This window comes from Penicillium roqueforti (genome assembly GCF_015533775.1).
Source record: "Penicillium roqueforti strain LCP96 04111 chromosome Unknown scaffold_12, whole genome shotgun sequence".
Taxonomy (NCBI): domain Eukaryota; kingdom Fungi; phylum Ascomycota; class Eurotiomycetes; order Eurotiales; family Aspergillaceae; genus Penicillium; species Penicillium roqueforti.
Genome location: NW_024067576.1, coordinates 315,801 through 330,589, shown reverse-complemented (window position 1 = coordinate 330,589; position 14,789 = coordinate 315,801). Strand labels below are relative to the sequence as shown.

The following is a 14,789-nucleotide window of genomic DNA, read 5'->3' as shown; positions in this document are numbered from 1 at the left end:
TGGAATTTTTTTTGGTACCGGCAAAGGTTTGGTCCCCCTCTCCCGGTTGCCCCTGGTGGCACGTTGGCCCACCCCCCCCCCCCCCCCCCCCCCCGACTCCACACGAACCACGCTGAGGTTGCATTGGGACCTGAAAGTTTCACAAATGCGGTATTCGCCGCGACACTACTACGGTTGTTGGTCTTAGCCTATGCCATTCCTTCCTTGGAAGAGAACATTACGTACCCCTTGCTCTTGACGTCACCGCCAACTAAACACCGAAGACCGAAGCAGCCGCTTCATATGATCCGCGTCTCACAACAGCAGCTCACGTGTCCGGGATCGCGCTTTGGCCAAGCTTCTCAGCGTCCTCGGTCCCTTTTGTTGCTGCAGAGCACAAATCGCCTTATATAATTGTTTCTGGCTGACTCCAGCTGGAGTCAACACTATCGGCACATCCACGGTGTCGGTGTCGCGCTGCCCCTGCTTCCACCCTTCGCTGCCCCTGAGTCGTGTCAACGGCGCGAGCGCGTCGTCCCAATTTCCGCCGCGAAGCACCACGTTCCCGAAGTTGAACTCTCGTAGGGAACTCCGGTGCTCCTAGATGAAAGACGCCACTTGCGACGCGTCCATTGTTGCATTGACCAGCTCCATCTGCTGAAGATGCTTGAATTTCAATGGCCGTAAGAGTGACGCGCATCTCTGAGGACATGCTTGACTTTGCTTTCCTGTGGCTTTGCTGTTGAGGCTCGGCTTTGTTGCAAGTGATAGAGGTGATAGGCCCCTCTCGCCTTCCCAATGAAAGACCAGTCTTTGCAGAGATGGGAAGCTTGCTAGGTATGCGTGGAGGAGCTTGAGGTGGTCTGTCGGTTGACCTGGCTCATGGCCGAAATTCGTCATTTGGACCGTGAGCTTGCAGGTCTGGGACCAGCGCTTGCAGGATGCAGGCGAAGCACCAAATCCTAGAGCTGGACGCAGGTAAAGGACCGCTCCTGGGTGGACTGATAATAATGACAGGTGTGGAGATCTTTCAATAGTGCTTGCTGGATTGCCATTCGCAATGAGATCAATGCATAATCTACTACACTTCGGCGATAGCGATGGCTTGGTAGCTGACCCTCACAGGAGATTCACAGATGTTGCAAGCCGCTCATCATCGTCAATGCCTGGACAAATGATGGGATGTTTGTAGATGCATGGAACAGAGGCGGGTACTGCTTGACTAATAACTCTGTCATTTGCCGGCTGCCACTATGTTGGCGTCGTTGTGGTGTGTAGATGAACGTCTGTTCTGTCCCCATGATTGGATCCAGGATTGGAGGTAAGAAGGTCTCCCTATCATGTGAGATCTTAAATGTCATGGCCTGGATGTGTCCCCCGATACGCTCTAGAGCTGCCATCCGTGATGGCCTGTTGAAAGTGCTGCTGCGGAAACGGACTTCAATGTCTGCGAAGAGGATTGGTGCGATGTAGACAGCGAGCTCTCGAGATACTAGACGGCATGCGGTGAGGTCTTTTTTTGCTAGATAGCTCTTGAGAACTTCTGGGATGTGCTTCGTCTTCCATAGTCGAACCAGTCCCTGTTCCGATGCCATGATCGATGGATCGATCGTTTCTGCGGAGACCCTTTGCAGATATATATCACCGAGGCAGCAACCCAATTGATTGAAATATGGGCACTACACGTAGATGATTGGTAGTTGAACAATTCAGTATATCTCCAAGTGATCCCCCTAGTTTACGTTTCAGCTACATGTAAGAGATATTCCTCCGGTCTGAATATCGGCATCAGTTGTAGCCTGAGCTTCACGTCGAATGTTGTACTCCTTGTCTTATAACATGAAAATCGACCATTCCTCCAGCCCAGGCACCATATGAGTCATATCAACCTCTCACAGTCATGATCGAAATCTTGAAACTACTCCGGGATGGCTGAAACTAGTACCAGATGCCTGGAGTGTCCAGTGCCTAATTGGGATAGTAGGGCAATATCATCTAGCCCTGTGTTTAGCTTGTTTGGCGCGTGACGCGCAGGATCACGTTCTGATAAGAGCGCGTTTATGTCAATCAAGGTTGTACAGCGACGCAGGTAGAATCACCTACATACTCTGAAGTATATGTCTATATCACTGAAGAACATTTTCTGTAGGACTTCAATACTGATGTACAACATATAGCAATGAATAAAACTACAGTGCCTGATGGAGGCTCAAGTAGAAGACTCCCTCGTGCGACCTTGGCAGGTACTCATAACTATAGTAGATGATAGCGTCCATTAGGAACTTGGGCTTGATTTGCTTTCAGGCTTTACCGCCTATGCCTCCGCCTATGCCTCCGCCTTCTATGAAGTAATTTCTAACGTCTTGAACATACATTTACTCTGTAGAGAGTACTTGAATTGCTAGATAAACCTCTTGATATGAGGTTTCTCTGGATTTATAGTGAGTTGGTCATTTACATGGGAGTTGAATAGTTGGCCGCTTATACACCTCTACCCTTACCGATATAGGACTTGGATCATCTGAATATCTAGTCGGTGTAAGATGATTTCAGAGATGTTTCAATCATTTGTCTCTCTCTCATCTCTTTTTTGTCGTCTTTCTAAACGTCTTTTAAATAGTTATCTTCTGGGAGTCTTCTAACATGTCTCTCCAGATAGCCAATTTTCTGCAGGCAATAAAAGTCAATAGGATCAAAGTCCTCATGGTCGCTGTAGACCGCGATAGAGGATGACACATTGGGCGAGAACTTCAACTGCCCCCGCAGAGGTGAACATCTCGACCCCCGGGGCCAGCTGAACGGTCGCAAAGAGCATCAACTCCCATGTCCTTCCCATCGGATCTTTTGCACTATAGAAACGAGGGCTCTCTCATTTCTGCGATCGCTACCTCTTCGCTCCTGAGGTCCGAAAATCCGCTCCGTCATCCACAGATTCTCCCCCGTGAATCGTCGATAGTACTCGGTGTAAGTCTACATCCTCTGCAAATACCCATATGAGATGGCACAGAGACGCAATTTGATGAGTTGCTTCTATGCTTTCTTTCTCTTCATCACTGTGCCATCTGCCATCTGCCGCTACCCGCTTTCTGCCTTGCGGTTTGCTGATGAGAACCCAAGTTTCACCGGCTGACTCTCCCAGAACACTTTACTCTTCACCCTATACGCTCACTTGATGTGGTAGCTCTATTGATCTACGATTTTGCCTCCTGTCCTAGCCGTCACACCCATCGCCATCCTCACTCTCTACCCTCTCAACGATCGGGATATTTTGGTCAGATATTTTGGTCTTGGAACATTTCGCGGTCAGCGCCAGGTGCTCTTGAGCCATGGCTTCTTCGGTCGATCAGTCCCAAGAGGACAAGATCAAAGACCTTTTGGAGGATCTCGATACCTACAGATACATATACGATGATCTCCTCGCGACGCGGGGTCCTTGTGCAGAAGCAGATGAGCTTCGTGATACCATCAAAAATATGGAAGTCCAGGTTGCCACGCTCCTTGGTGATCCTGTTCCTACTTCTCAAGCCGCCCCAACACCACAAGTGACATCCCCTACTCCGCCAGTCCGGACGCCTGCGGCTACTCCACGCAAGGCGTCCAACACTTTCACTGGAATCCCCGGGGATTCATTTGCGTCCCCTCACTGGCCTTCTGCTGCACCCTCACCTTTCGCGGCCGGATCTGGCCAATCGATATTGCTGCCAGCTTCATCAATGATACAGCCTTCTCCAGATAATTCCCGTAAACGCCAGCGTCCGCTATCTCAGGTCTCGCCCACGATCCAGGGATCATCAAAAAGGATTGCTCCCTCGCAGCCTAAATCTCACAGATCTAAACTCGACGAGATAGATGCTGCACAAGAAGCCCGCCTTGCCGAGAATCAGCGCTTGTACAAGCACTGGATCGATGCGGCAGGTGACGATGCAGATGAAATAAACGAACTTCGGGAAGAGTGTGAGGAGCAGGCGAAGTTGATTGAAACAGAGTTTCAAATGGAACGAGACGCGGAATTGGCTCGCGCGCTCCAAGCCGACGAGGATCATAGTCAACTCCCCCGTTCCAATGAGCGTCATACATGGAATATTCCTGACCGCAGTCAACCGGTAAAACTCGAACATCTTTCATCAAACCCCAATCGTGCACCTCAAGCATATGCCCCGATAGCCCCATTCAATAAACTCAATCCATTCAATTCCGACGATGATCTTCAAGAAATCACAGCCGATTCATTCAAAGATCGATCCGGCAAGCAGCCAGCCCGCCCATCCAGTTCATATCCCCACCTGCCATCTCTCCCTTCGCAGTATTCCAAATCACCGTACACTTCACAGGGACTTTATCCCTCGCGGATGCCATATCCCTCCGAGTTGACATACCCCTCTCAATTGCCATATCCCTCCGAGTTGACATATCCCTCCCAAATGTCATATCCTTCCCAATTGCCGTATCCTTCGCAGCTGGCCTATCCCTCCCAATTGTCAAATTCCTCAATGCCATATTCCACATCAGCAGCTGCCTCCAGAAACCTTCCCTGGTCGCATGAGCATCCGTACGCTACAATGCCGGGTACATTTGAGAAGTATGACAAATTCGACAAGTTTGACAAGGCCTTTGACCTGGTTCGCAACCAAAGCGAAATATTCGACGACGATGCTGACATAGTGTACGTCCGCATCCTTTGAAGCAGGTAGTTCTGATTCTAACCTCAATTAATATAGGGCCTACAACGAGAAGGAGTTTCCTGAAGATATCAAGAACTTGCTCAGCGGTATCAAAGATATTCGAGAGGCAACTAAAGCGGACAATGATGAGACACCAAGTGCTCTTCGAGTCACGTTGATGAAGCATCAGAAGATTGGCCTGAGATGGATGAAGGCCAAAGAAGAGAGCAACCACAAAGGAGGAATTCTTGCAGATGACATGGGACTTGGTAAAACCATCCAAGCGATTGCACTGATGGTTGCTCGCCCATTCGAGGATGAAGACCGACGCCCGACTTTGATTGTCGCGCCCAAGGCACTTATGGATCAATGGAGACTTGAAATCCAGCGTCATGTCAAGCCGGGCAGGCACCAATTATCAGTCTTGATCTACCATCAACGGCGCAGGCCCTGGAAGGAGCTCAAAAGGTATGATATCATTATCACTACGTTTGGTACAATCACTGCGCACTACAAAACATTGCTCCAGGCGGAAAAGTTGGCAGAGGAAGGGCGGGATCCCTCGATAATCCAAGACCTCAAAAATGCGGCCGGTCCTCTCAGTCCTGCTGCCAAGTGGCATCGCGTCATCATCGATGAAGCACAGAACATCAAGAACCCAAGTGCGAAATCGGCAATAGCATGTTGTCGACTCAATGCTACCTACCGCTGGTGTCTGACTGGTACGCCTATGATGAATCGTCTCGAAGATTTCCAGTCCCTTTTGGGATTCCTCCGGATTCGGCCTTATAGCAACCCAGCAAAGTTTAAGGCGGTTAGTACTCTCTATAGTTCACAATTGATGTATGCTTCTTTGGCTGACTGACATTTATATCTATCCAGGACTTCGTGAGACGCATTAAATCTGGTTGGGGAGGCGAAGATGTCATGAAGCAACTACGCGTTCTAGTCAAGTCTGTCTGTCTCCGACGCACAAAATCCTCCAAGATTGATGGCGAGCCCATCTTGCAACTCCCACCAAAGGTCACCGAGAAGGTCCATGTTGTGTTTGATGAGAGAGAAAGCCAGGTTTATGAGGAACTCAATACGTCCACTCAAAGGCAGATCACCCGGTACCTTGACTCAGGCACGTTGGGCAGGAACTACAGCCATGTTCTAGTTCTCCTTCTCCGTCTTCGGCAGGCATGCTGCCATCCACTTCTCATGCAGGATTTCCGAAACGAACCCTCCCCGTCTATCCCGGGGGTGGATAAGATCGCCAACGCTAAACTTCTGACCGCTGCTGTAGTGCAACGTATCAAAGATAATGACGGCGAAGAGGATGGCACCTGCCCTGTCTGCATGGACAGTGTCAAAAATGCGACTATTTACATTCCATGTGGACACCATGTGTGCTCGGAGTGCTGGATCCGCATTTCCGACTCTGCAACTGCAAACGGAGCCATCAACCTCGAAGACGATGGTCCAGCTGTGATTAAGTGCCAGAACTGCCGAGGGCCCGTGGACCCTGCGAAACTCACCGACACCAATGCATTCAAGCAGGTCCACGATCCAACCTCAGTGCCCGAATTTGCCGCCGGAGGCGGTGATACCAACGGGCCCAATGACGACGAAGACCCAGAAGCAACAGCGAGCAGTGAAGAGTCTGACTCCGATAGCTCTACTGGAGAGGGCGATGCGGAATCAAAGAAGAAAACGAAGGCGAAGTCTCTAGCCCAGCTGCGCAAGGACGCTTTGAGGAACAAGGCCGAGAAGAAGAAATACATTCGCCGCCTCGAGAAGGGCTGGTTCCCCAGCACAAAAATCACAAAGACGCTGGAGATCCTCCAAGCCAATGAAGACCGCGGCTTAGAGGAGAAAACTATCATTTTCAGCCAGTTCACCTCCCTCTTGGATCTTCTCGAAGTCCCCCTGGCCCGCCGCGGCTGGAACCACACCCGCTTCGACGGCAGCATGAATCTGAAGGAGCGCAACGCCGCTGTGACGGCTTTCACCAATGATCCTGACTGCAAGATCATGCTCGTCTCCCTCAAGGCCGGCAACTCCGGTCTGAACCTCGTCGCCGCTTCGCATGTCATCATGTTCGACCCCTTCTGGAACCCGTACATTGAAGACCAGGCCGTTGATCGTGCCCATCGCATCGGGCAGGTTAGAGAGGTCTTCGTTCACCGTCTGCTTATCGAGAATACTGTTGAGGACCGCATTGTTACTCTTCAGGACCAGAAGCGTGAGCTTATCAGTGGTGCTCTCGATGAGGGCGGTACCATGAATGTCTCCCGACTAGATGCGAGGGAACTTGCTTATCTCTTCGTATGTTTATCCCTATTTTCCTCGTTTTCTACTTTGACTGGACTCTTTGCTAACTCCTTATCCGTTACACAGGGTGTGAGAGACTTGTAATTTTGCTTGATTGCATCTGTTCTCTTTGCCAGATGATCTCGATCGACTGGAAATAGTCCGATGATATGATTGATATTTCATTTTCTGCCCTATCCCAGTGATGGGTATCTGGCGAAATCATTTGCGGTTTCTTTGTTTCTTTCATCCTTTCGTTCTCTTTTTTTGGAGGCCAATGACTGCTATACCCTGGCGTTATTCTTTTTTTTCTCGTGGAAGAAGCGTTGTACTGCTATTCAATAATGTCTACACGGCCAACCTTACAATCCTTTTTCAGGTAGATTAGATTTAGTGTTCACTTGACGAGAATTTCAGAGATCTAGATCCATCTGGTGAATAGATTTTCAAAGTAAAAGAAAAGAAGTTTTAAATCTTGTCGAAAGAGGACGTCCATTTCGGACGCTGTGTGCTCATTTCGCAAAGGGAAAAAAGGACGATTTGATGTGAGAATCTAAGCTACTAAGATTGGGGGAAATCAAAAAGGAAAAAAATGCATGTCTTCAAACCACGACTATCCCCCATCCGCTTTCATTGTATCGTGATTTCGGAGAAGAGACTTTGCTTTTGCAGTGCAAAACCCAAACTAAAAAAAGGCAATCCCCGGGAGTCGAATACTCCCTGCCTCCCACACGTCGATTGTGAGATGGGACTCGAGAGAACATAGGGTGGGAGAACAAGGGATAGCGACTCCCAATTTTCATTTCGGAAACTTCGTGGACCCGTCGTTGAGCGCAACGATCTACAGGTCGGCATCGTCCTCGTCGGGGAGGGGCTGGTTGGCGGCCTCCTCCATCTCCTTGCGGTAAGCCTCGAGCTGCTTCTCGTCGACGGTAACCTCGGGGGGAGCAAGGGCAATTCCGGCAACAAAGTCCTAAAAGGTAATCAGTCAGTATTGATCGGTTCGTATCGAATCCAGGCATAAAATGACGTACCAGCTGGGGGTTGCCAACAAGCTTGCGAGCGAGCCAAAGGAAGGGCTTCTCGAAGTTGTAGTTGGACTTGGCGGAGATATCGTAGTACTGGAGGTTCTTCTTGCGGTGGAAGGTGATGGTCTTGGCCTTGACCTTGCGCTCCTTCACGTCGACCTTGTTACCAGTGAGAACGATGGGGATGTTCTCACAGACACGGACGAGATCACCTAAAGTTCAGTTAGTCAAAATAATCTGGAGGGGTTCATTATCAGAGAGAGGATCGCTCACGGTGCCAGTTGGGGACGTTCTTGTAGGTAATACGGGAAGTAACATCGAACATGATGATACCGCACTGGCCGTTGATGTAGTAGCCATCACGGAGACCACCGAACTTCTCCTGACCAGCGGTATCCCAGACATCGAACTGGATAGCACCGTAGTTCTATTCAGGTTGGGTTAGTTGACGATGACACCATGACACTATGCGAAGCGGGGTTTGTGGCGGGGTATAGCATACGGTGTTGAAGTTGAGAGGGTGAACCTCGACACCCAGGGTGGCGATGTACTTCTTCTCGAATTCACCAGTCAAGTGGCGCTTGACGAAGGTGGTCTGTTGGAATTCACTGTGTTAGTAATGAAGTCGCGGTGAGGCGGGGCCGTTGGGCAGATAATCAGTATTGTTGACAGGCGCGCGGGCAGAGGCTAGCAACGAAAAGGGCAGCTCAGTGTATCCATCAATATCATGAAATGACCATCACTGAGCGCCGAGCAGATGGCTGCCACTCCCTTGCCCATCAACAATCAGATCGCGAGGCTGGAATGCGCTTACCTTTCCAGTACCACCGTCACCGACCAGGACGAGCTTGAAAGTGGGGGTTTCAGCAGCCATGATTAAGATAGTTTGGAGAGAAACTTGAAGAGAAGAAAATTGCAAGAGTTCGCGCCGTAGTTATGGGGGCGGGTTGTTGATAAAAGGGAGGGGTGAAAGAAGGGGAATGAATTAATGGCGCTCGATGGAATTTTTGCCCCGTTGCTGGGAGTCACGTGGATGTTTGCCTGAGGCGCTCTGACGTAGTGTCAATATGGCGCAAACATATGTGAAGTTAGTGTGTATGACAATGTTTATTGCAATTGAAGTATTATATTCACAATGGACTCTACTTATTCTTGTGTTAGGTTATTGGAATAAACTCTCATGGTCAGGTCGTTCGCCTGCCAAGTTATCTTCAGATGTATACGGTTCCCCAGTCTTATTACAAGAGCCTAACTAGTATATTGTGAAATCAGGTAGAAAGGACGTATGGCATTAATCGCGTTATTCATAAGCAGTACATATTATCATGTACACGGTGAAAGCAAAACCGGGCTGTGCTTGTTATTCTAAATGGAAGTACCCCTTATAAGGGAACCAAGTGACATCCTAGCAGGCCACGGCCGCCCCAATTTTGCCGAGGGGTGAGCTGGAGGTCCAAGTCCACTGTGGTGTCAGTGTTCGTTTCATCAGTCTTCCGAGAGACTTTGACCAATACCACCCGCTGTAGAGGAAGTGAATCAGATATATGGGTATTTTGACAGAGCGTGGGAGAACCGAACGTACCCCTTCGTTGTCTTTGACCACTTGAGCTACCTTAGCAAGGCGCTCATGGTTCAGCCAATTTATATTCCCAAAACTTCGAATTGCATCGCCAGCTTTCAGTCCCGCTTGGTCTGCTGGACTTCCCGAAACCACGCTATTGACCTTGGCGAACGGTGTCCCCAACACGGTGTTATTTGTCAACGATTGCACAGCCGGTGGGACGTTAGTGCCATTTGTGGTTGGGCCAGCGTCTTGCGTATTTTGTAGGTTGGCGAAATGCGCATGGACACCTTTCTCGAGGAGGTGCATCACCTCCTTGTGGTCGTTCCGTAGGTGAATAATGCGCACGCGCGTTGTGCGTACTACATTCTCCCTTCAGCTATATGTCCCGATTGACTGGGGTATGGTAAGGGCGTACCTTGCGCGATGTCAATATCATCACGGGGGAAACCGTCGAAGGTTGTGAGAGACGAAGTCATGCGGACTCCATGCTAACACGAAATGCTTGTTAGAAACCGCGATGGGAACTTCTAGGCCAGAAATCTCACCGACTGGAGGACGCTACTAAGAGCTGACAATTCCGCCTCGATGCGTTCTTTCTCCTGCATCAGATCTGGCATCGACAGTTTGGACAGATCGCGGGGAGTGACCCCGGACGTCGGTCCAGAGGCAACAGTTGGGGCGTGAATGTTATCGTTCATGATGATTTCCTGAGCAAAGAAAGAAAGTGGGAGAAGAACGTCAAGTGGGTCTGGGGGTGGCCCTGGAGCTCCCACTTTTTTATATAAGCGGCGATGCTTGGCACTCGAAGTATACGACATGGACTTCAAGTTGTAAGCTTCACTTTCAGGACATTGCACTTGGATGTTTGATATAAAAAAAAAAGCTCAGTTACTCCTAATATAAAACAATCAAAATGCACTATTTCAATTCTAGCTATACTGCTGCCTCACCTGATGACGTACATGGATGGAATTCAAATTCGCTGTCTCTACTCTGTACTGCCTGGATAGTGGCAGCTTCCTCTGTTTTAGATACATGCACTTTCCAACGTCGGGAATGTAGACGAGGCAGGCATACTTTCTTGCTCTTCCCTCGCCATGAAGTTCCATTCCGTTGTTTTGCGTAGTCGGTTAGGTCCGCCTTTTCTTTCTCCATGCCCTCGGAACCTGAGTCCTGTATTTCATTGGGCGGGATCGCTATTTGGGACCATGGCCGACCAGGACGAGATGAACATCGAGAAGCAAGCCCTGCTAAATGATGAGTCCGAAGAGAAGTTCGAAAGCGGCGGTGGGGTGACTCTAGCCGATAAGTCAACTTCTCGTCCATTCAAGAAATGGATAGATAGCTTCCGAGGACGGAAACACGAATCTCCCACATGCCAACGGCGATATGTGGAGGGCTGGTCAGATTCATCTTCCCATGGCTCGCAAGGTCACCAGTCGAGTGCATCCGACTCATCGCACCTCGGAACCGTCAAAACAACCACAGCAAGCATTGGAAGCCAGAGCTTGATAAGATCAAGGACAACGATTCAAAGCGCAACAAACCAGAGTTCACTATCGGGTGCGCGTCATTCTGGTGACAGCTCTCGGCCAAGCTTAAGCCAGCATACTGATGAGGCTGCGGAAACACGGGCCACCAGACGGCGTCATATCCTACAGGAACTTGTTGAGACTGAGTCTGATTATGTACTTGGTCTGAAGGCCCTTATCGGGGTAAGCCATTGAGCTGACTGTCATTCCTTAGCCTGATGCTAATGTGCTCTGTAAACACATAGATCCTTACGATCTTCGATACGAGACGCGAGATCTACGACAACATCCAGGAAATTTTGGGAATACATGAACGCTTTTTGAACCAACTTCAGAGAGCATCTCCCATGTCAGCACCTCAGGCCCAACAGGCAGGTGCCTCTGAGCTTACGTCTCGCGGAATCACTAAACGTATAGGGTCCCTTGATCTGGGCAGCCTAAAGGGACTTCAGCAACGATCCTTGAGGACTCGATCACTCAAGGCATCGGTCAATCAGCGCCTCATGGCACTCACTGCTGAACCAACAGAGGGACTGGAAGTGGCCCGTGAACTTGAAAAATTGGTAAGCATTGGTGTACTAGATAGGATTGTATGCACTGACTGGGCATTTTATAGGCACTTTCATTCCCAGCGTATGACCAATTTTGCAGCAACTATGAACTATTGACACAGGATGTTGCTCTCCTACGCCGCTCAATTGCCAACTGGACGATATATGATCAGGGAATCGAGGCACTTTCGAAATCGGTCGCGTCTACTGAGCGACGCAGACAAGAGGACCACAAATCAATGACATTGAATGATTTGTTAATCAAGGTGCGTGAGATAAATATGATGAGTGCTTCGACCATTAACCGGAATATAGCCCATCCAACGTCTTTGCAAATACCCCCTTGTCCTACAAGATCTGCTCAGGTCTACTCCTGTCAGTGATTGTCCGTCTTCTCATGATGGAATCCAGCAAGTATTGGACAGTATACGGTTGCTAGTAACACGGGTCAATTTATCAGCTGGAAACCCGATTAACAAAGATCGTATCGACAAGACAATCGTTCTCCAGGACAAGGTGGATATCTCGGAATCGGTAGGCACAAGATCTTCATTGATGAGATGAACATGACTGAATTTTGGGCAGCATGCACTTCAGAGTATATACAAAGACCTTGGCCCGTTGGTCATGTGCGGTGTGCTCCATGTCACATATCAAACCATGGACACCACTAACGGGGAGTTCATGGTCTGTGTACTTTTTCAACGCTACCTTCTCTTTGCCAAGGGGATTGATGACCTGCGTCGACTGGAAGCAGTGGCTTGTGTCTATCTAGACTCTCTCAAGATTGATACGCTTCAAAATGGACGAGGTGAGTAACTTTCCGCTGAGATTTATCCCCGATATCTAACCCATCAGGACTGTGCTCATACGGATGTATATTTTCATGGAAGCTCCTGTTTGAAAATAAAGATGAGAACTACGAATTTGTTCTCAGTGCATCATCGGCAGTGGAAGAAAAGCAATGGAATACTGAGATTCTCAAAATGTCGGCGGCTTTGGTAGAAGTGGCCCAACCCAGGACGTGGGAACCAAGAAAACATTCTTTCTTAACCCTCCAACTGTTACCTTTGGACCACGTTCAATACACAGTGTCTTCTATGGCGCGGAGGTCATCGATGGATTCTATGGCAATCTCCCGCAAGTTCCGTGTCCAACATGTAGTCATCAAGAAAACAAATGACCCACGCCACACCGAAGAAACAGCCTCACAGGCTGAAGGCGAGCTTGAACGGCCTAAGACATCTACTGACCGCTCGGCATTGACATTGACTGCTCGCCGAATAGACCGCATCCGGCTGGAGCGACTGATCTCAGATATCTACACAGGAGACCTCCTTCCATTGCCAGGAATGGTTCTTGGAAGGGGTGATCTCTTCCGACGTGGTTCGATCATGAGACGGCTCAGCCTTCGTCCAGGGTTTACCAGGCGGTCGAGCTCCGTCGGGGCTTTCCATTCGAGAGCAGAATCGACGGACATGCACTCGGACGAAGAGAACGAGAGAATGGACAAGGAGGCAGCAGGTAGCAGCGAGATAGGGGAGGATAAGGAAGTCGAATGTGAGGTGCCTCGGACGCCCACCACGCCTCGGCGGTCGAAGACGTTCCTTTTCAAAGGCTCACCTAAGAACCCCACGGCGTCTGTTTCTTCACCTCGCAGCGACAAGCGCCGGAGCCAAGATGGAAGTTCCGAATCATCTCCGTCATCCAAGAAGTGGTCGTCTCCCCAAAAGTGGTCATCTCCGAAGAATCTGTTTAGTGCCTTGGCACCCAAGAAGCTGAAAAAGACCCGCTCCGATGCTGAGTGAGGTTCCTATTTTTACGTTGTCCTTTTGAGATGGTTCTAGTACATTCGGCGGGAGCATTGAAGTCAAGGAGGGATTATAATTAACCCAAAAACGTAATTGTGGCTTGGACTATAAGTAATTATTAATTGGAATACCAGCAGAGTCCTCTTTATCCTCCAACTTGCCACTTGGCTCTTTCAGAACTACCCCACGTTTGGCGTCACAGCGGATCCGACAGCGGGCAGGGGAGCTCCTATGACGTCGTCTTTGCTGGAATAGTTGGCGCGCTGTGTAAGAACTGTAGTGAAGCAAGGGACTAGAACGACAAACGCCATTTAAGCCCTATCCACTCTGACTAATTGTGGTTAGTTGTCCCATTCAGACTGCAGAGGACGTGAACAAAACACGCGAGCTTCTTCTATTTGCATCAGCTCATAGGGTGACGTCATCAGTCATCATCACCTGAGCTCTCCCACCTCGGACTATTAAACCACCACCTTTTACCTTTCGCTTCTTCTCATTCATCAATATCTTTCTGATATCTTCAAATCTTCAAATCTTGAAATCTATTCAATCTCTCAACCTCAAACCTCACATCCTTTCAATATGGCTCGCGGAAACGACACTGCTTCTAAGATCTTCTACAAGGGTAGCTCAGACGACTTCGTTGTCTTTGTGGATGATATCGAGAGTCTCCAGAAGTGGAAGAGCGACCGCAGCATTCCCCTGACCGAAGTTCTTAATGGCTGGAAGATCTTCCTGACTCACTCGTAAGTGTTTCAAACTTCTTTTACTATACGTCAGATCATTAACATCTGGATGCAGCCACGGAGCCCAGGGCGTCCTTGACACTGCCAGCAAGAGCTCTCTTCAGAACGAATTCGGTACATCCAACGAGGATGAATGCATGGTCAAGATCCTAGAAGGCGGCGAATTCCAGGCTTCCACTGTAAGTTTCAGTTCCACTTCGGTGCATCAATTGCGAGGTTCTGTATACTAACTCAACTTCAACAGGCACGCGAGCGTGAGGGCGGCAAGAATGACTCCAACGGCAGCCGCTAAATCTACCCTCTACTCCTTTCGGGGTTAATGGGGAGGCTAGCCAGGCATCGATGTTCTATTGAACCACGCCCTGGACAACTACCTCCCTTCCTTTACCCCTCACATTGACCTCTACTGAGATATTCACATCCCTCGATCGTCCGTTGTATGGCACTTTGGCGCTTGATCATTTGGGGAAACGTCATGCAACACCCTCAATCTTTAGCCCTGGAATGGGCTTAGAGGGAGTTTTTGCTGTTTCTGGGTTTGCATCTTTGCATCTTGGTACTCAACAGGCTTCTGCACCTGATATTATGAGATAATGAATGATGAGCAACCTCACTCGTCTTA

General features: G+C 49.3%; 6 protein-coding genes across 6 annotated transcripts; 3 read left to right on the top strand and 3 right to left on the bottom strand.

Annotated features, from left to right (window-relative positions):
• Positions 1 to 1,109: 1,109 nt before the first annotated feature.
• LCP9604111_5261 (uncharacterized protein) lies at positions 1,110 to 1,574 on the bottom strand (the record flags this gene model as incomplete). Its single annotated transcript, XM_039073052.1, has 1 exon — positions 1,110 to 1,574. The coding sequence occupies one exon, from the start codon at positions 1,572 to 1,574 to the stop codon at positions 1,110 to 1,112; it is 465 nt and encodes a 154-aa protein (XP_038928723.1).
• A 1,731-nt stretch (positions 1,575 to 3,305) lies between these two features.
• Positions 3,306 to 7,040, top strand: LCP9604111_5260 (uncharacterized protein; the record flags this gene model as incomplete). The annotated part of the gene is made up of 4 exons (XM_039073051.1): positions 3,306 to 4,642; positions 4,698 to 5,454; positions 5,523 to 6,950; positions 7,023 to 7,040. 4 exons carry the CDS (start codon positions 3,306 to 3,308, stop codon positions 7,038 to 7,040), a joined length of 3,540 nt encoding a protein of 1,179 aa, XP_038928722.1.
• Positions 7,041 to 7,776: 736 nt separating this feature from the next.
• On the bottom strand, positions 7,777 to 8,837 carry LCP9604111_5259 (Ran family GTP-binding nuclear protein; the record flags this gene model as incomplete). Its single annotated transcript, XM_039073049.1, has 5 exons — positions 7,777 to 7,908; positions 7,970 to 8,175; positions 8,237 to 8,390; positions 8,466 to 8,558; positions 8,778 to 8,837. The coding sequence occupies 5 exons, from the start codon at positions 8,835 to 8,837 to the stop codon at positions 7,777 to 7,779; spliced, it is 645 nt and encodes a 214-aa protein (XP_038928721.1).
• A 508-nt stretch (positions 8,838 to 9,345) lies between these two features.
• On the bottom strand, positions 9,346 to 10,225 carry LCP9604111_5258 (putative 26S proteasome non-ATPase regulatory subunit Nas2; the record flags this gene model as incomplete). Its single annotated transcript, XM_039073048.1, has 4 exons — positions 9,346 to 9,483; positions 9,546 to 9,886; positions 9,943 to 10,015; positions 10,073 to 10,225. 4 exons carry the CDS (start codon positions 10,223 to 10,225, stop codon positions 9,346 to 9,348), a joined length of 705 nt encoding a protein of 234 aa, XP_038928720.1.
• Positions 10,226 to 10,735: 510 nt separating this feature from the next.
• On the top strand, positions 10,736 to 13,418 carry LCP9604111_5257 (putative Rho guanyl nucleotide exchange factor; the record flags this gene model as incomplete). Its single annotated transcript, XM_039073047.1, has 6 exons — positions 10,736 to 11,242; positions 11,305 to 11,622; positions 11,676 to 11,876; positions 11,926 to 12,144; positions 12,196 to 12,421; positions 12,469 to 13,418. 6 exons carry the CDS (start codon positions 10,736 to 10,738, stop codon positions 13,416 to 13,418), a joined length of 2,421 nt encoding a protein of 806 aa, XP_038928719.1.
• Positions 13,419 to 14,003: 585 nt separating this feature from the next.
• LCP9604111_5256 (SBDS family protein) lies at positions 14,004 to 14,459 on the top strand (the record flags this gene model as incomplete). Its single annotated transcript, XM_039073046.1, has 3 exons — positions 14,004 to 14,167; positions 14,223 to 14,346; positions 14,412 to 14,459. The coding sequence occupies 3 exons, from the start codon at positions 14,004 to 14,006 to the stop codon at positions 14,457 to 14,459; spliced, it is 336 nt and encodes a 111-aa protein (XP_038928718.1).
• Positions 14,460 to 14,789: the final 330 nt, after the last annotated feature.